General features: G+C 40.0%; 2 protein-coding genes across 5 annotated transcripts in view; one reads left to right on the top strand and one right to left on the bottom strand.

Annotated features, from left to right (window-relative positions):
* The first annotated feature begins 600 nt into the window (after positions 1-600).
* On the top strand, positions 601-9327 carry shha (sonic hedgehog signaling molecule a). The gene is made up of 3 exons (XM_034145777.1): positions 601-1130; positions 5285-5546; positions 7566-9327. The coding sequence occupies exons 1-3, from the start codon at positions 831-833 to the stop codon at positions 8240-8242; spliced, it is 1239 nt and encodes a 412-aa protein (XP_034001668.1). The 5' UTR covers positions 601-830; the 3' UTR covers positions 8243-9327.
* A 6318-nt stretch (positions 9328-15645) lies between these two features.
* The window catches only part of rbm33a (RNA binding motif protein 33a), a 40646-nt gene continuing 36021 nt past the window's right edge, over positions 15646-20270 (bottom strand). For all 4 annotated transcript variants that reach the window (XM_034147009.1, XM_034147019.1, XM_034147029.1 and 1 more), the window contains 2 exons: positions 19302-19390; positions 15646-17431 (listed from right to left, as the gene is read on the bottom strand). In XM_034147009.1, the coding sequence (XP_034002900.1) occupies positions 17383-17431; positions 19302-19390 (138 nt within the window). In that variant the 3' untranslated portion in view covers positions 15646-17382. The remainder of the gene's footprint in view (positions 17432-19301; positions 19391-20270) is intronic.

Raw genomic sequence — 20270 nt, forward strand, 5'->3', positions numbered from 1 at the left:
AGTCTTCATCGTAAAATTAATGATTCCCCTCATGGGGACCTCCATTATGTCCCCATAAGGGAAGCCAGTATAGTAATGCTATGCTAGGCCACACACACACACACACACACACACACACACACACACACACACACACACACACACACACACACACACACACACACACACACACACACACACACACACACACACACACACACACACACACACACACACACACACACACACACACACACACACACACACACACACACACACACACACACACACACACACACACACACACACACACAGAAATCACTTCACCTAACTACCCTGCTTCAGATTGGATTCCAGCTCCTGTCTGTCCTTCTCTGTGAAACCTTGGAAAATGGGAGGGTGAAAAAAAGAGGGTTTTATAATTGATGTTTTCCCATGGAGCAGCCCCTCCTCCCCGAAACACAGGCTCACCCTCAGGTGGAAGAAATCTTTTAAGGTTTTTTTGTGGGATAACATCAGGAGGGTTTGTCTAGGCGAGCCAATCAAATCCCTCCCCTGCTATAGATCGGTGCTATAATACAAAGCAGTAGAAAGCGGTTGCCTCACACAGCCGGCTGCAGCTCGACCAGAGATCCCGTGGCTTTTAATTCCCTCACTACTTTTTTTTTTTCCTCCTTCGATGTGCCCCGTTATTACCATTTGTCGTTCATTTCCGCACCTGCCACAGTAGAGACCGGGCGAAAGGCGAAGTAGAGGAAGAGACAAGGACATTTCGAGAGGCAGACGGTTAGAGAGATACAGCGCGTGAGATCTTTAAAAAAAAGAAAAAAGAAAAAGAAAAAGGACACAAAATGCTGCTGTGGACCAGAATCGTATTGGTCGGTCTCATCTGCTTGTCCTTGGTTTCCTCTGGGATGGGATGTGGACCGGGCAGGGGGTATGGAAGGAGAAGACACCCGAAGAAACTGACACCTCTTGCCTACAAGCAGTTCATCCCCAACGTGGCGGAGAAGACCCTCGGGGCAAGCGGAAGATACGAAGGCAAGATCACCAGAAACTCCGAGCGATTTAAAGAACTGACTCCCAATTATAACACAGACATCATATTCAAGGATGAGGAGAACACCGGAGCGGACAGGCTCATGACTCAGGTAAGGAGACAGAGTAATAAGAATATGTGATTCCCTGTGCTCTCCACCATCACTGCGCACTGCAACAACCTCCCTGTCAGACCCATTGCGCACCTTAAGTGAAGTGAACTCTTCACACTGAGCCTTTTAACTTCCCTGTAAAAGCTTTATATGCGGGGAGTTTGCAGAAAGGGTTGCAGGCTGGATGTAGAAATCCAGCTGGAGGAGAAGTGATGTGCACGCGGACAGTCAGGACACTCGGCCTTCATGATTGTGACAGTGTATTTAAAATATTAATGTGCCACTCTCCTCATATCTATATTTGTATCTTTGTGAGGCTTTATTTCTTATTTTGCGCCGCGCACACTCCTACATTTCAGTCAGTGAATGCATGTATTTGTTGGTAATTTAAATGTTTTAAGCGCCTTTTCTTTATTCTAAGAGCTGGTGGATGCGCACCGCTTCAAACAGCCGGGGTTATTCAGGCATGGCGTGGCTCATACAGACATTTTCTCGCACAGGCTGCTGTAATTTAGCCTTTCGCTTGGTGTGCAGCAGTGCATGAAAACAGTGACATGTCTTGGAGAGTGTTCAGGACTTCATACATGGGTGGGACTCAGTTGGGGGTGATGGAGCCTCACTTGATGATGACATATTTATTGTAATGCTTAGTTATCAGTGCAGATGTAAGACGAGGCTCGCAGAGAGATGGAGAGCTCTTTCTTTCTGCAGGGAGAGAAGCCGCGTCTCTCCAGCATGAGCATGACTTTTAGCACTCAGATGCCGGTGAATTATTAAAGGCGCTTGGGTGATATTGGCTCAGTAATAATAAAATGCCGGTGGTGATGGTGGTGATGAAGCCATGCGCGCTCCGGAGTCCCTGAACCCGTGCCTCGCGCCATGCATGAGCACGATGAAATATTCACTGTGCGTGCGGTCTGTCTCCCCCCTCCCCTACATCTCTTCTGACATAAACCTATAGCTGCTCATACGGGAAATGACAAGGGGGATGTGATGCCCAAACTGGGGGTTTCAGGATAATCCAGCAGAAAAGATGGATAGTGTAGTTAATGCATGTCTGGGGATATTGAGTAACATGTGTATGCAAGGCTTTTAATCTGAGCCGAACACACCACCTGCTGTATAAACAGCTGTGTTTACAGGTCTGTGAGGAATAATGCAAACGAGGTGGGAGTCTGTCGGATAAAAGGTGATTATTTAGAGCATATGTGGCTGAAGTTTGGCTATTTAGGAGCTTTAAATGTCATTGTTGGCAGCTGGTTTTTTGATTTGCTTATTTGTTAGTTTTGGTTAATCGTCCACTTTGCACTCCGTTTACAGAAAACACAACAACAGGCGCTAATGTGACATGTGCATAAAAGGGGCTTTTTTAAGGCTCCCCTCACTGATCTTGTAGATGCAATTTGAACTTATGACCTTTGGTCAGCGGGGGGCCAGAGTAACTTAAAACAGGTGAAAGTCTTCTAATCGTGCATGACATTGTAAATCCAGCAAATGAGGCTTTGTACATCCAAAAGAGAGGCACTGTAGCTGTGAGGAAGGCGACTCTGCCAGTGGCATAAGCATTATCACATGGGGAGTTACGCTGTGCCACGGCTTTACGCATGAACCTCTTGGGTTTTTACGCACAGAATTTTACGCATGAAAATAGTAGACTTTCCTTGTTATCTTTGGTTTTAGAAAATAGATGTCGTAGTGTTACATGAAACGTGTAACGTAATTAGATACGTTCACTGAGGTCCAGCCAAGACTGTAATATTTGAGGTTTGAAAGGAGCGCTGAAACAACAGCTCACTGTCAGGAAAGTTGCCAACAGAGGCGTTTTACAGACAATTAAAGATAATGATCCCATCAATACCAGCATTTAATCCATAAACGATAGCTTAATGGTTAGTAGTATAATAATAATATGTGCTTCGATTGCCTCTTGAGGAGATGTGAGGTTCCTTAATCTCCTAAATTCAACGAGTTTCTAAAGACACCTTATAAAGCAGAATAAAGTGCTCCAGTAAAACCCTTTATTTCCCCTTGTTAGTTATACTTCCTTATTCTCCTTTTCCCGCAGAGTAGCTCTGCTGAGAGTCTGTGTCGGGAAGCTTGTTTGCCCTGACAGGTAGCTGATAAGTGTTTCCTAACCAAATCATTTGTGAAAAGATTAAGAGGGAGGCTGTTGAACAACCTTACCCCGAGCACAAAGCTTCCTGCTGGGCTTCACGGTGGCTGAGCAGAATTTGGCTTGATTTGCGGCACACGACCTAATGAATTAATAAATAGGTTAAGCTTTACGGCTCTTGACTCCGACAATCCCACTCAGAATGTGGGAGGGTTTCTTTTTGGAAAGGGGGGGCTGGGGTTTTTCCTTTTTTTTTTTATATATTCAACACATTCTACAAGTGTGATATCCTCATAAAACAGATATATGTGGACGAGTTTTTTGGGTTTGTGTGAACATTCCTGCGCATAAAGGGACGATTCTCTCCATCCTGTGGATATTTCACAGGTCTGTCAGTCAGAGAAACAGCCAGACTTAAGGAGGCATGTCACGTCTGCCAGACTGTGCAGGAGAGGAAGAATGAAAGCTCCCTGAAAAGACTCTTTGTGATGTTTTATTTGACATATTGCTCGAGTGTCGAGAATAGTTGTCTTGGAGAAGGCCAAGCATCTTCATTCAGAGAGAGGACGATTTATTTATAGGACAAACTCCAGCTGCTCTTGAAGATCACCTTCATATCATCTGCATATCAATTATTGATTTAAAGCAAACAGACAACCCAACAAAGGATTTCGTTCATTCCGTGGCCTAATACTACAAGCTCATGAATTTATAATGTATGCATGTTCAAAGACACACTTTTTGGGGAGAAAAGGATGCTTCTGCTCGCACCTTTCCAAGACCAAAAGACCCCATATGTTATAGGCCAGTGAAGCGAATGCGGTGCCTTATCAATATTTCATCACAGCTTTCCTATCCGAGATGTGCCCTCTGCTGAGCTCAGAGATTCAGACTGAGGGTTTCACCTCAGTGATTTCTAATCGTTAAGGGCTGCGGAAATCAAGCAGATGTGTTGCGCATGTGGTCCAGTTTAATTCTCCTTAATTCTTCCATCAGTGGTGGAAGAAGTGTCCAGAAGAGTCACTTAAGTAAAAAGAGCAATGCTACATTTGTTCCAAGTAAAAGTCCTGCATTCAAAATCTTACTTTAGTAAAAGAATACAAGTATAAGCATCGAAATGTACTTAAAGTACCAAAAGTAAAAGCACTGATTATGCAGAATGGCCAATTTCCGAAAATGTTATACATTGATTTACTGATGATTATTCATGTGTATTTAATCACAGATGGTAAAGGTGGAGCTAAGTTCATTTAATAATTCATATATATTAAGTAATAGCTAATAATCTAAACCTAAAAGTAACTTTCAAATAAATGAAGTGGAGTCAAACGTACACAATTGGCTTCTAAAATGTACTGGAGTAGAAGTATAAAGTATTATTTAAGTACAGTACTTGAGTAAATGTACTTTGTAACTATCCAACACTGCTAAAGATGAATACTAAATATATGTTAGTCAATAAAAAGCACCTGTTACTTGTTGCAAAAGCACTTGTGTCGATGCAAATGGTGCCAAATGCTGCGTTTGATTCAGACGTTTCCACATTTTACGCATCTAAACGAGCCATCCATGGCACAACAGGTGACCAACTGGTCCATTTCTCCGTCTTTGCACAGATGACAAGACAAGCTGAAATCTCTGAAAAATCAAATTGTGTGAATGGAAAAGTGGCTTAGTGGCAAAAGCTGCTTTTAAATCACACTTTTACGCATCTAAAAACATGCCATCCATCCAGATGGCTAATTGGTTCATTTCTCCGTCCCTGAGATGTAAAGACTGCGAAATCAAATCGTGTCAATGCAAAAGTGGCTTAGTGACAAAAGCTGCTTTTAAATCACACTTGTACGCATCTTAAACTTGCCAGCTGACTAACCGGTCCATTATTCTGTCCCCGCAGAGATATAAAGACAAGCTCAAATTGTGTCAATGCAAAAGTTGCTTAGTGGCAAAAGCTGCTTTTAAATCAGACTTTTTCCACATTTGACGCATCTAAAAACATAACTTCCAGATGACTAATTGTTCCATTTCTCCGTTTCTGCAGAGATGTAAAGACAAGCTGAACTCTCTGGCCATCTCGGTGATGAACCAGTGGCCCGGGGTCAAGCTGCGGGTCACGGAGGGCTGGGACGAGGACGGGCACCACTTCGAGGAGTCGCTCCACTACGAGGGCCGAGCCGTGGACATCACCACCTCGGACAGAGACAAGAGCAAATACGGAACTTTGTCCAGACTGGCGGTCGAAGCGGGATTCGACTGGGTCTACTACGAGTCCAAAGCGCACATCCATTGCTCTGTGAAAGCAGGTAAGGATACGAGATGAGAGGAAGTGGCATGCGTAATATGGCTGAGGGAGGAACAGAGAAAAAAGTCAGCTTTATTTCCGTCAGGTGCGATCTAAAAAAAGAGCAGGTGCAGATAGTAGACCTGCGTAATCTCTAAGAAAACGTTCAGGTGCGTCCCAAGTGTCCAAAAACCTCTGATTTCCGTGAGAAAAACACGTAAAATGCGATAAAATCTGTCTTTATAGGCGCTTATATTGACCAATAAACCCAAATAATCATCCACTTATTGATTATTTAAGTACGTTAATTCATTTTTTTTGTTTCAGGGTGATGTAATTGGAGTCTAGAGATTAATTTTGACAGATTGTTTGTGTTACGAAATAAATTCCTATGAATGATGAATGGGCACATGGCGCGTTATTTCCCATGCAGCTTATTTCCTGATCTTACATCGCCCCACACTGTCTCCTGGTGGGAAACACGACTAGAATCCAACGGTGTGACCTAGAAACATCATTTTATACTCTAAAATAAAATAAAAATAAGGAAGTTGTGAGGGTTTTGAAGTTATATATTTGATTTACGACGAAAAAACGAACAAAATCGAGCTTTTTCTTTCGGATTTAACGTGAAATCTAGGTTTAATTATATGATTTTTGACATTTTGGCTACTTTTTGGATAGCTTTACAGGCCTAAGGGACACCTAGAAACTACATTTCTCCACGCTGATGGATGATCCGTGCTCTTCTCCCCTCTTTATTGATAAATCCCTTACTTATCATTCCGCACACACGTCTTGAGATCACAGTATGGCTCTGGCCGACGTGTCATTGGGGGTCATGCGACTTTACCAAAAGGATTTGCCTGAACAATGTTGAATTGGTTTTGGGGTAAATCTGGTGCTCAGTTGTCACCTTATTTCATGCTCGGGAATCTTAAAAGAAGATTAAAAGCCCCCCAAATTGCGAGCAGGAAACCCCCTGTTTTCTGTGTGCAGGACAGTGTGATCCTATAGAGACTGGTTGGTATGTGAAGAGCTCCACCAAGGCCAACATTATTGTCATGAAGCCTGACAACAAAGCGCGAGAGAGAGGGCACATTGATGTTGCACAACAGAAAGCATTTAAGAGTGCCTCATTTAAATTCAAATCTACGACTCGAGAGGCTTGGAAAAGTGGCTCCGCTGGGTAAATAGTAGTTTGTGAGTCGCCTATTTGTGTGAATTGTCACATGGAGGTTTCTGCACCTGAGTAAATATGGGAAGAGAAGCTGGGAAAGGCGTAAGTGTTCTTTACCGATCCACAAGCTGATTTAGAATAACAATGGCTGCTCTTTATTGGGTTTTTTAATTAAGAATAGATGAGCCAAGGCTTTCAGTTTTCTCCGTCTCAGACAACCAAAGCCAATACGCATTTGGCACGGAGCAGCAGACATCATTATGCAAAATGCATACGGCCCACCGTGATGTGCAGGAAAACTACAAATACAAGCAGGGAAAAGGAAGGTTATTGAATGGGCTTTTGAATAGGGAGGGGATGCTGAGCTGTGATGGCACCTGTGAGTTTATTTAGTTATAAGGTGCAAGAAGAAGTATTCAGAGGCTTTACTAGAGTACGTTATTGTCAAAATACAAGTACAAGTCCTGCTTTCACAATCCTACTTAAGTACAAAAGTATTATCAGCTATATGCACTTAAAGTATAAGTTAGTAATTGGTTATTCTGCAGAAAAATGTCCTTTATGTGTGTATTTAATTATATGTATATATGTGACACACTTTATGAACATTTTATGCGTTGAATTTGTTTGTAGATGTTGCAGTAAACAAATACAATTAAAAAAAAAAGAGGTTATTTAAAGGGCGGATCCTAAATCAAACTGCATCTGTAATGTGTTTAGGTATACAAATAAGTTTTAAAGTGCAGTTTTATGAACATTTGATTTGACTTTTTTTATATAATGTTGCAGTACCATAGTGGATAATCTGTTTCATGGTGTTAAAAACTGTATTTTAAGCAACACACTATTTTATTTTAACAGAAAACTCAGTGGCTGCAAAGTCAGGCGGCTGCTTCCCAGGATCCTCCACGGTCACCCTGCAGGATGGCACCCAGAAGCCGGTCAAACTCCTCCAGAGCGGGGACAGGGTCCTGGCAGCGGATGCGCACGGAAACCCGATTTACACCGACTTCATCATGTTCATAGACCAAGACTCGACTACCAGGAGGCTTTTCTACGTGATTGAAACCGAGTCGGGGGAGAAAATCGCCCTCACGGCAGCTCACCTGCTGTTCGTGGGTCAAAACAACACCGAAAACACAGATGAAATGTCGGCAGTCTTCGCCAGTCAGGTCCAAACCGGACAGACGGTGTTCGTGTTTGACGCAGAGAGACGTCGACTGGAACCAGTGTGCGTAAAACGGATTTTTACGCATGAATACGAGGGCTCTTTTGCACCGGTGACCGTGCAGGGAACCGTGGTGGTGGACCAGGTCCTTGCGTCCTGTTACGCAGTGATCCAGGACCACGATCTGGCGCACTGGGCTTTGGCACCAGTCCGGTTCTTCTACTGGGTGAACTCGTTGCTTTTCCAGCGTCCAACCAGTGCCCAAACCGATGGGGTGCACTGGTACTCCAAGATCCTTTTCCAGTTAGGAACATGGCTCTTGGACAGCCACTCGATCCATCCACTTGGGATGACAGTATACACGAGTTGAAACCTCTAGGAGAAGACTTAAAAATGTAGGACACATGAACTATTCAGTAGATTAAAAAAATAATAATAATAATTAAAAAAACGAACATACAAGACAAAAGGCCCCCAGTGGAGACGGGATATTTATTTCAGTGACTTTTTCCATGTGTCCCCCCTTTCAAAGAATGAATGGAGCCTTAAAAAAGTTTCTCTTTGAATAATTTATTCTCATGTGAACTCGCTGCTGTCACACACAAATGGATTCTGAGACGACGGGTGTGTGTGAGCAGCAAATTGTGCATAATCTATTTTTGTATATCTCAAATGCAAAAAACCAGAAAAAACAAGGAAAAAAACGACGAAAAAAAACCATGAAAAAATGTCGCAAAGAGAAAGAAGAAGAGTAGAAAAGGAGCTAACTATTGACAGGTTGTAATGTTCATATGTGCATAAATATGTGTGCAACTGACTGTTATATTTTGGGGAGAAACAAACTTCGCGGGGTTCCATAAATTATATTTTTATACACAGAATTGTAAATTAGATTTTGACAGATCGCTACCGAATCACATTTCGTTATTTGAAATAGTGTAAGATATGAGAATATATTTTAATTTAAATACAGTAGTTGGGAAAGTATTGGAAAAAATCTTGTACTGCTTTGGTTTATTTTAAGAATTTTATTATGTTGGAAACTGTTGGTTTTAAGTTGTCGGAGAGGGACAGATATTCTGCCTCATGTCTGCATTTTTCTCTGCTTTTCCTTTCTGTTGTGTTTCTATTTCTCCTGTTTTCTTCTGAGAAAAATATTAAATGCAGATTCTGACAATTCAGTAAAATCGTCAACAAAGTAGAAACAGTTTCGTTAAATAAATTAATAAGTAACTCCTGTAAATGTACTAAAACAAATGTATTTTTCTTTTCATATTTTGTAATAGGGAAATAGTTTTATAGAAATGACCTGCGGCAGATGCAAAGTTTGGATAGTCTATATATAGCCAGACCATAACTTTCATAACAGGGCGATGCGTCAAAATGTCTAGAGTTTATTATTTATATGTTTATTACAAAATGAGATAAAGAAAATCTTCAAACTTGCAGTTGTTACATGTCTTTGTCTGAGTGGGATTCACAGAAAAAACGAACATTTTCCGCTCAAATTAAAGTCTAAAACGAGTTGTTGGAACACAGGTTTGTATTTTTGACGAGTTTTCTAACGAACACAGCTTTATTTGTGGTGTAATTAGCATATAACACGTCGTTTAAATGCTAATTGAATACCTTTGGGAAAGCTACAGCAAACAATTTCGCCCCCTGTTTGCAAAAGGCTTTAACAAAATGGAGGAAATATGGCGCTTTGAACTACCTTTTGCATGCTTGCGAAATGTTGAGAGCCCATGTCAGATTTAACGAGGTTTGCCCTCCGCAAATACCTCCTAACTTGGAGACAAATTAAACACAAGTGTGTTTGTTGGCCCTGCGTGGAGGTCACATTGCAGTGACTGACAGAAGAAGAAGAAGAAACGCAGCCGGTGTCTAAATCACAGCTTAGTAAAAAAACATTTCTCAATCTTTTTACAAATCGCTATAATCTACCAATATTTCCACAGGGACTTACGTGGGTGTAATGGAGAGGTTTTAGTGCGTCTTCCCGTTGTTTTCTGTGGTATTAGAAGGATTTCCACCATTGATTTTAGCGCCAGTGAGTTTTTAAGTTGTACAAGGGCGACACCATGTGGTCAAACACAGGTACTGCAGCTGGAAATGTTTGGACGTTAAGGGGTTGCATTTTCTTTCTTTTTTTAAATATGGAAATTGACTACAAATTAAAGACAGAAAGGATCTACTATTTATGAGTTCAAGTTAATGATTAGGCAGATGTAGAAGTCTATAAAGCAACAGCTTTCAATAAAGTTGTACGTTTGATCCAAACTAAACAGAAATGCAAATAAATTAACGTTTTTTTTTTTAATGCAAATCGACTACAAATCACAGACTGAAAGGATATGTATGTACCATTTATCAGTACATTTCTAAATAAGTTAAATTGTAGGCAGATGTATGGGTAAGTAGAGCAAACTGAAGCATCTTTCAATAAAGTAGTTTAAGTAGAATTATAAGATATATTTAAATATAAAAAATGCAGGTATAGCAGATCAAGAATGCTACGAAATGCTAAAGCTAGGAGTTTTTTTTAAATGGATATTGACTTCAAATCAGAGACAGAAAGGATCAGTAACTAAATAAGTTAATTAGTGGGCATATTTATAAGTTCATAGATAGAAATGAAGCAGCTTTTAATAAAGTATTTTTAAGTTTGATGCAAAACTAAGCTGCACCAAGAGCACAAATGCAAATGAATTACCAAAATATGTTAAAACACAAATGAATGACGTATCAAAAGGTAAAAAGGGGGCATTGAACCTGAATTATTTTTGCAGCAACATGAGCAGGAATGCCGTTTCCTTCCCTCACATTGTGTTGTGTTGTTGATACTGAGAGGTGGAAACTTCTGGGAGGGACAAAGCGAGCACATCTCTGTGACCTTGGGTCTCTGGCAGATACAAAAGCGTCCGTGCAGGGCAGCATTCCTCGGAGCAGGTAAACAGAGCCTCCTCTAATCCCTCCGGGGGCCCAAAGTCTGCCGCAGCTCAACCACGGCTCTTACAAACGTTGACATTTGCAAACATGAACAGTCTGGCAAAACAAAAAGAAGAGTCCCTCCGCGGTTCTTTCAAGGCAGCATTCACTCCTCTGAGGTAAGAAAGCAGCAGAGCTCAAGAGGTAGGAGGGGAGAAAAAAAACACATTTTCCAAGGATCCAACACACCTTTACTTACGGCCTCCTCCCTTACTGTCAATACACTGAACACAGACACCGAGTTACTCAACTAGACACGTGTAAGCGTTGCAAAACACTCAATAAATAGTCAGACAAATGGCTAGATAGATTAAGGATAGACGTCCGAATGGATAGATCCTACGTCTTTTACTAAAAGAGAAACATTACATTACATGTTAGACGCTTTTATCCAAAGCGACTTACATACTCAATACTGTGGGCAATGGGTGAAGTGTCTCAGGGACACAACGACATGCTGACTGCAGTGGGGTTTGAACCTGTGACCCCCTGATCCCAACACCAACGCACAACCCACTGCACCACACGCCTCCCCCAACTCAAGAAAGAATAAGACGATTAAAACTCGTAGATTTGAATTATTTCTGAGATCTCATTAGCGTCCATGTTGGTGCTCAAATCTCTTGAACTGCATCAAGGTACTTTAACATCAAAACATCAACATTTTGGTCCTTTTTAAAATTATATCTCACACATAAGTCTTTCGTGTAGAACGTGCAACTTTTGACAGAGTAGTTTGAGAGGTGGAAAGATAGTAAATGGTGTAGAGAAGAAGGAAAAAACTGTTATATATAACATCAAAGTAGATCCTTTTTTCAAGACGTTTTCTGGCCCTCAGCTTTCGTACTACAGATGAAGCAAATCTGAGTTTGGATGGATTTGAACTAAAAGAGAGAAACAAAGGACTCACGGGCGGAGAAGGTGATTAAAACTCTTAGATGATGAGTTCTCATTAGCTTCCATGTTGTTGCAGTCATTGACTTGTTGATGCTCAAGGTCTCAAATCTCTTTAAATTGCATCTACGCATCAAAAACAACATTTGAACACATGAAGACTTGCTGGATGGATCTGAGAGTTGGAAAGATATGACATGGTGCAAAAAAGTATGAAAATGCTGTTAAACTACAAAAAAAGTAGATAATTCCCCTTTTTTATGACATTAGATAAGGTCCTTTAATAGCACTTGTTGCAAATATAACACATTTTGAATCAGTGGCGAGGGATTGCAAAGCGGGTACAGCGTTATTTAACCCTCCTGTTGTCTTCGTTCCCCCCTTACTTTGGGGTTCGCGGTCAAATTTGACCGGTCCTGTTTTAACTGCTATTACATCAACACAAAAACCATTAATCATCACCAAATGTCATTGAACACCTTTTCAAACTGTACATATTGTAACAGACTACTGGTATACATGAACAACTGCAGTAACTATACAAAGAATAGACACTGAACATGTATTGCGTGTGCCAGGGGTGATCCATGTGGGGGGATGGGCACATAAGAGCGGGAAATGTATCAAATTGTTCTGTGTGTGTGTCAGGTGTGATTCACATGGGGGGATTGGGCACATAAGAGGGGGGGAACACATCTAGAGTATGTGTGTGTGTATGTGTGTGTGTGTGTGATCTGATCCGGATGGTTACTAATTCCTTTTCTTTATGGCGGTCATGTTTGACCGGGAACACCATGGGTGTTACAAAGTTGACTAAATCATCCAAAACTCAATGAAAGTGTTGATCAGCAATTCTCTATGTTCAAATGTCTTCTGTGAAGGATATCATAAAGCCTTAATGCAATCGAATGTAAAACTAAATAGTTATGATTGATGAAAGTAGTAAATCGGTCAGATTTGACCCGAAGACAACAGGAGGGTTAAAGAAACCCCTCGGTCTAAAAGGAGCTTCATGGGTTTAATCGGAGAGAAAATCACTTGACAAACACGTAAAAAAACAAACTCAAAGCCGTCAATTTGCGTATCAAAACATTTATTTGTCTCCAGTATCAAAATTCAACACATTCCATCTCTTTCAGGGATTATTCACTTTCAGTCTCTTTGGAAGATCACATACTTTTACATGATTGCTTTGGTCGTTTTTCCAACACTAACTTCATGTCGTACACAATCACAACCGTGAACACACAACACAGGATGGATCGTCATCAGGTTTTGAGTCAAGGTTGGATTTTTTTCAGTCATTATTTGGTGCAGGAAGTGGAACCCAACTGTAGTGTCTTTTTTTTCACCCAAACAACGGTGTTGGGATGACCACAAATCGGCTTTAGAGTTATCTGTGTCTGCTCTGTGAACCCGGCTGTCGTCACAAAGATGGAAACCTCCATCCACTGGTCTAATAAACATTGGTAATCCAGGTAGGCCAACCCCTGCTTGATACAGAAGTTCATTCAACAACGGCAGCATCGAGGGAAAAAGACGAATCAAATTGAATTTATGCGAGTGTGAAGAACAGAGATGGGAGGAAAAGCTGAAATGGAAAAGGGTCTGTTCGTAGTGAGTCTTCACGTCAGAGGCGGACACTGCACGGCTGAAAAAGAAGTGTTTAGTGAGTGAATTAAAGGCAAGAAAAGTGACATGGTCAATGGATCCTCTCACCAAGTGCGCTGTTGAGAAATAATTGTGTTAATACGAGATTTTTGGTGATGTTGTGAGCCCTAAAACCTCAATCCGTTTCAACCACACGTGTCGGACCATACCAAAGGTTTAGCATGCTTTCAAAGTACCTCACATGTAATCAATAGACTCAGACATTTTAGACTAAGATTGAAAAGCGATGGGTCATTTGAAAACACTTGCTTTCTGATGGTACCAAAATCAAGACATCCAACCTCTTATAAACATATAATCCTAACTCTAACCATGGTGACACTAATACTGGATGACAGTCTATATTAGGGCTGTGCGATTATGGCAACAATCATAATCACGATTATTTTGGTCAATAATTTATATCACGATTATTAAAAACGATTATCCATTTACTTTGAAAACATCCATATATTGAAATTTTTTTTTTTAACAGTATGTTTTTAACAGTTGATTACCCTGAACTTTAAGTATAATTAAACTGAAAAACCAAAAAAAAAAAAAAAAAAAAACATTTTTTTTAATAAAAATAATAATCGTTTTATTTCGATTACATTGTTTTCGTAATCGTTAAAAGCCAAAATCGTAATCGAGATTAAAATACGATTAATTGCACAGCCCTAGTCTATATATTCTTGGATGTTTCGGATAATACTAAAGGAACATTTTATGATAAAACCTAACGCAACATGCAGCAAATCATTCAGTTTCCTCTTTACAAACAGTAGCAAGTGCTTTCAAATGACCTGCCGGGGTTTCTCAAAGTTAAAAGATTACATCAGAGGGACAAACTACGCAACTTCAAAGTCAGATGTTGGCGCTTTGCATACACACTTCAACAAGGAATCAATCAAGAACTTCAATGAAAGAAATGTTAAGTCAATAAATAGTTGAATGCAGTATTAGCATGAAATAAAACCAACATCGGCCTCTAAGTTGGGAAACGTTGAACCCATTTCTAACCAAATTTGTACATTTGTTCAAGCATGCAAACCCCTTTGGTATGGTCATTAGATTTAGGGTTTGGGTATCAAAGCCAACCACACAGCTCTTTGGATGTGACCTGAAGGAAAAAGGAAAAAGACAAATTATTTCCAAACACTGCGGATCCCCAAACGGACCTGTTGAGAAGAAGTTAGCGCTTTAACCTATTATCGTGATACTAGCAGCCGAACTGAAGACTTTTAGCATTAAGAAAGACCCATACACATATACGAGCCTTTCTTAGTCAAATATTAAACCACATGATGTGATGTCGGCAAAAGGCTAGTACCATTTTCCTCATGGAGATTACTATAGTAAATAGAACATCACGTCTAAAAGCTCAAGGTACAAAAAGATTCAATATGAATCTGATCTGTCACTACAAGACGTCAGATGTGTCTTGTATTCGTATACTTATATATTACTGGCATTGCCGGTACTCTTTTAAACCCACAGGATTTACTATAACACTTAAATATAACCCACAACATGAAAGACATGAAATACACATTGTTAGGGAACACGTAAAACCTCAACTCAAAACAAAAAGGAATAAAAACATAGGCAGTTGAGGACAACCGTACAACGCAGAGAATACTTAAAACCTCCAGTTTTACAAGAAGAAAATACGTTTAGACACATTTTCTGATTTTACCCAACAGTTCTCAGACTCCATGCATGATGAGGAACCTAGAAAACCTTTACTGGCAAGAATCCAGATGTTTAAAAAGTTGGATATAAGTAGGGACACACCACTAAATTGATGAATTTGAGTCACACATGCAGTCAAGCATCGGTTATGAAGTCTTGAAAACCATAATCTGTGATGTCATCCAGATGCACAGTTGATTAACCAATAGAAACGTAATGTTAACCCTCCAAATGATGTATTTAAACGTCAGTAATATAAAACGTAGCTACCTGATGATTGATCGTAGGGAGCTGCACATTAGCATGACATCACAGTTCAATGGAAAGGGGGATTTTCTTTTACCTTTTTGGTTATAAAACAACCAATCCATCGCCCCAATTCAGTGGCATCCCCCTTTAAACGAGGTAGTATCTCGTGCCATACAAGGTGGATATGTTTAAGGTGAATACCAAGGAACTTACAGAGTAATTAAGGTATAAAATGCAGCTTAAATATGATCGTAAAAAGGCACCATGGACATCACACACAACCACACGTCTTTGGGCTAAAGTTGAACCGGCTTCACATACCTTCATGTTCACGGTATATTGGCCATGTTTTTATTTTCCCTTAAACTTTTTTTCTTATAAACAGAAATGTGGTCCAGTCATTCTTCATTTTTCTTCTTCTTAGAAACAAAACACTAGTAAAATGATTTATGTCTGGACACATCAGAATATCCTTACATGTAAAAACTTGATACAACAGAAGTAAAGAATAAAAAAAAAAAGGGTTTCAACAGGATAAATATTGAGAGAAAGTTCTGGTTTTTGTACATGATGACTACACGGATATAATGGTTGCCCCCTCTTGCTTTCTTTGTGAAAATGTACACGAGCTTCACTTCTGGACTTTATATTATAAGGAAATAGTGGTATTTCTTAAAAGAACTGCTTTTGTTTGACTAACTTAGAAGCCGAAATAGACAAAGTGTGGTAAATTAAAAAAGCTTGAAATTACTTCCCAAACAAGGGTTCAGAGGGAAAATTAAAATGCATTGGAGAAGTGTTACCTACAATTTCTCATGAAGAAATGCATCTTTTGTAAGAGTGCAATATCAAAATGATCAAAGGATGATTGGAATTAGGGGATGCAATTAAAAAAGGGGGCAGGAATTCAATTCACGGGGCAAAGTCATCAGGTTATTTTTCTTCTACAGCTTCGTCTGAAGGCAAACCCATCAACGTTTTATTCCAGATCAACCATGCAGCTCCGCGATAAGGCAACACATCATCAAAATATAGTCACGCAGATTTCAATGAGTCATATCAGAACAAAGGAGGCCTAATGTATGACCTGGCAAAGGTTTAAAGAAATGAATCCGTACGCTAATTCAATCTGATTTATCAAAATGTGACCAAATGTGCGATTAATTGGAAGTTATCAACGTTGCAAAGTCCAGTCCCTCAAAGCACACTAAATCGAAATACTCCATAATCTGACTAACAACTAAAAAAATACATCCAAAAGGATTTGAAGGAAACTTCCAGGTAACAGCTAAAATATTCAATAACAGAACAGAACAAGGAGAAATGACCGTAACTCGAGATAAACGTAACAATCTAAACTCAAGAAAACACCACAAAATAAAGACAAGAAAGCACAACATTAACAAATCCTAAAACCCATTGGAAACCTTTTTAAGTTTACGTCCAAAACCAATTTGTTTTCAAGTCACTGCTTCCACTTTAGTGCCTGTATGCAAGTTCTCCACTAGATGGTGCCATTCACCCAAAAACTGCTTGAAGACTAACTATCTGAGCTTGAGATGTAAAAAGAAAAGAAATTAAGTACCATTAGTGATGAAATACTGCCACCTACAGGCGGGAATAAGCACTGCAACGTGAAAAGTCTGGCCATTTCCTGCTCAAAACTACGGCAAACAATGAAAAAAACAACTTTCAAAGTGGTCTGCGTGTTTAGTTTTAATACTGAGTCTAACTGAGGAGGGGAGCAACCATTATCCCATGATAAGTTCCACTTAGTGTCCGTGTGGGATGCACAAAACATTCACATCAAAAGCAGGATTATTAAACGGTCCAGTGTCTCTTTTTCGGGTGCCATTTGTACAACAATTCAAGTCAAACAATGGCATGCTCGCGATAGGAACACATAGTCTCTGTCCCAAGTTTGTAAGAAGATGAATGAATGATGCTTCTGTGTAGAAACTGAAGAAATAAACGGCGTCCGATGAGATGCTTCCACGTTGAGAGGAATCTTGTAATTGGCTCTTATTGCGCTCCTCATCCATCAATCAGCGACACATCAATGTGGGACAAATCAATCATGTGCCTGTGTGGTTAATGTGATAATAAGGTGTGAGTTTTTAAAGATACTGACTATAGGCGCTTTCAAACCAAGTACTTTGCCGTACTTAGTTCATGAGAACTTAGTTCATGAGAACTTAGTTCATGAGAACTCTTTAGTTCTGATGAACTAAGTACAGATCGCGTTCACACCGGAATAAGTCCCTGAGGGAGGATTAGGCAAATGAACCCGCTGACGTCACTTCTTCTTCTTCTGCTTTGGGTTTACTGGCAGGCCGCAAACAACTTCACGGTATATACTGCCACCCGGAGTCCCCGGCTGGAAGTCCCCGGAGTTGGGGACTGGCTTCAGTAGAAGCTGCTGGGACTCCCAGCAGCTTCTACTGAAGCCTTCAGAGTAAATCGCCAGAACGCTGACACCTCCTCATCTCCACCGCTCCCATGTTTTTTTTTGTGTTGCCATAAGTTAGTCTCTCTCCGTTTGTGCACTGGGCTAATGCTAATAATGCTAATGCGAGCAAATAAAATGGCGGCTTCACAAAACTTTTTGGGAGTTTTACGGGGCGTGGTTTGCAATCCGCCCAGCCAATCAGAAATGGGAACCTTTTTCTCCCGTGAAAGTACATGCTCTCTAGCAGGGACTGAAAAGGGGGTGGAAAGGTTCTCATGAACGAAGTTCTAGTTCCGGATTTTTTTGGTGTGAACGCAACATTTTCGGAACTACATCGGAACTATACTGGGAAAAGTACTCCGGTGTGAAAGCGCCTATTGTTGTGGCGCTTAAACAATTTACAGAAGCCACATTTAGTGCTGCAGATAGTTGAATATACGAGGGACATCTTTCAAAAGTGGATACAAGGCACATACACTTCTTTGAGGTTCTGAAAAAGCTCGTTAGCCAATCAAAAATTGTGGAAATGCTAAGAAATGTTTTTTTTTCTGCCATAACAACAGTTTTACTTGCACTATAGCAATGATCTTGGTGTCAAATCAAACATTTTTGTGGCATTTTTGGCCGTAGAAACCAAATATAGACGTCAGGAATTACTCAGAAGCTTCTTTTTACCATGTCTAAGTCATAATAGGAAGTAGTGGTGACTTTTGCTGACATAGAAAACAAGTATTGTGTGATTTAGTGTCCAAAATGCTTTCTAAAAAGCCCCACATTTGAACATTTTGTGTTTAAAATGACACAAAAAAGCACTGATGAAGTTTCTGAATAGTAAATGTGTCAAAAGCATATAATTCAACACCAAAAATCACAGAAATTGGCCCATTAAGTTCTTTGAGGTTTTAAAAAAAGCTCGTTAGCCACTCAATGGTGGAAATGCTAAGAAATGTCTTTTGTTGCTATAATAACAGTTTTACTTGCACTATATCAATGATCTTGGTGTCAAATCATACATTTTTGACCCTAGAAACCAAATCAGAAGCTTCTTTTTACCACGACTAAGCCATAAAACATGCATTGTGGAAGTATTATGGGATGTAGGAGTGCAATAGTAGAGGAAGTAACATCATGGTGTTCAGTAACTCATTTTGCTAACATAGAAAAATTGTATTGTGTGGTTTAGTGTCCAAATCCTTTCTTATAAGTCCCACATTTGAACATTTTGTGTTTAAAAAGCTCTGAAGAAGTGTCTGAATTGTAAATGTGACTTGCCCAGAGTCAAACACATATAATTCAACACCAAAAATCACAGAAAATTGGATAGAGTTGTTAAAATTCTGTGGTAAAATTGTTCTGAAAATGCGCTTGTTTCCACTTTTGAAAGAGTGTCGTTACAGCTATCTGCCGCACTAAATGGCATCATGTAAACAATAACAAACCACAGTAATCATTTGATCTGTTTTTATATGAAAATGTGATGAAGAAAGGGAGGAGTATTGATTACCTGTGGAAACTCATCTGAAAATTGTTGGCATGCTGGGAGTTGGAAAATGTGGCGACTGCTTTCCTCTGCTGGGGCATCATTTTGAACATCTGCAAATTAAACATATGAATATGTTGAATTACCATAGTAGGAAAAGAACAGGTGTCACTTATAATCAGTGGTGGAAAGTACATTAGCTCAAGTTTTGTACTTAAAGGTCACCTATCATGCTATTTTTAGGCTATAGCATAGGTCTCAGATATATACAAATATATAAAAAACATGTCTATGAAGTGTTTTGCTCAAAATACCAAACAGATCACTCATTCTAGCCATGCCTCATATCCCTCTATTTCACTTCCTGTTTCAAAAGTGCTGATTTGGGGTATAAAGCTTTAAAAAGGAGGGGTCTGAGCTCATGCGGGACCCGGCAGCTACTGTCTAAACTAAATGCTGCCGTGATGAAACGCCATATCATGGATTATCAAGGATTGTTTCTGAAACAGTATGGAGCTCAAAGGCTTTCTCTCTTGCCGGTTATACCACAAGGTGAGTTCCTTTTTATTTCCTGCTTCTTCACACACATGCTCTCCAGTACAGGTTAGCTCTGAGTGTTAGCGATGCTAATGTAAACACCGACCATATTACGTCCAAAACAGTCGGGCATTGTTTCTGATAGCAACGTTTCTGATAGGGCCGTGGGTCCACATTTCAGATATTACGTCATATCGGACGCAAATCTGGATCAGCTCCGTTTTTAGAGATTTGGGTACGGAGGAAAAGAGAGGGTTTTATTTTCTGATGCTGCGTGAGTTCCCCGACACACCGGGGACACATAGTTATGTATAAAAGACATCAAAAAGTGCATTTTGCATGATAGGTCCCCTTTAAATACAAATATGAGGTACTTAGACTTCAGTATTTCCATTTTTAAGCTACTTTATACTTCTTATCTACTACAAATCAAAAGTAAATATTGTACTTTTTACT

This window comes from Trematomus bernacchii, unplaced genomic scaffold, assembly GCF_902827165.1.
Source record: "Trematomus bernacchii unplaced genomic scaffold, fTreBer1.1, whole genome shotgun sequence".
NCBI classification, from domain to species: Eukaryota; Metazoa; Chordata; class Actinopteri; order Perciformes; family Nototheniidae; genus Trematomus; species Trematomus bernacchii.

Excerpts from the sequence above, each read along its gene's own strand:
- shha (XM_034145777.1), top strand. The coding sequence starts at position 831 with ATGCTGCTGTGGACCAGAATCGTATTGGTCGGTCTCATCTGCTTGTCC. Across the intron at positions 1,131-5,284 it reads CGGACAGGCTCATGACTCAG|AGATGTAAAGACAAGCTGAA; the intron begins GTAAGGAGACAG and ends CCGTTTCTGCAG. Across the intron at positions 5,547-7,565 it reads CCATTGCTCTGTGAAAGCAG|AAAACTCAGTGGCTGCAAAG; the intron begins GTAAGGATACGA and ends TTATTTTAACAG.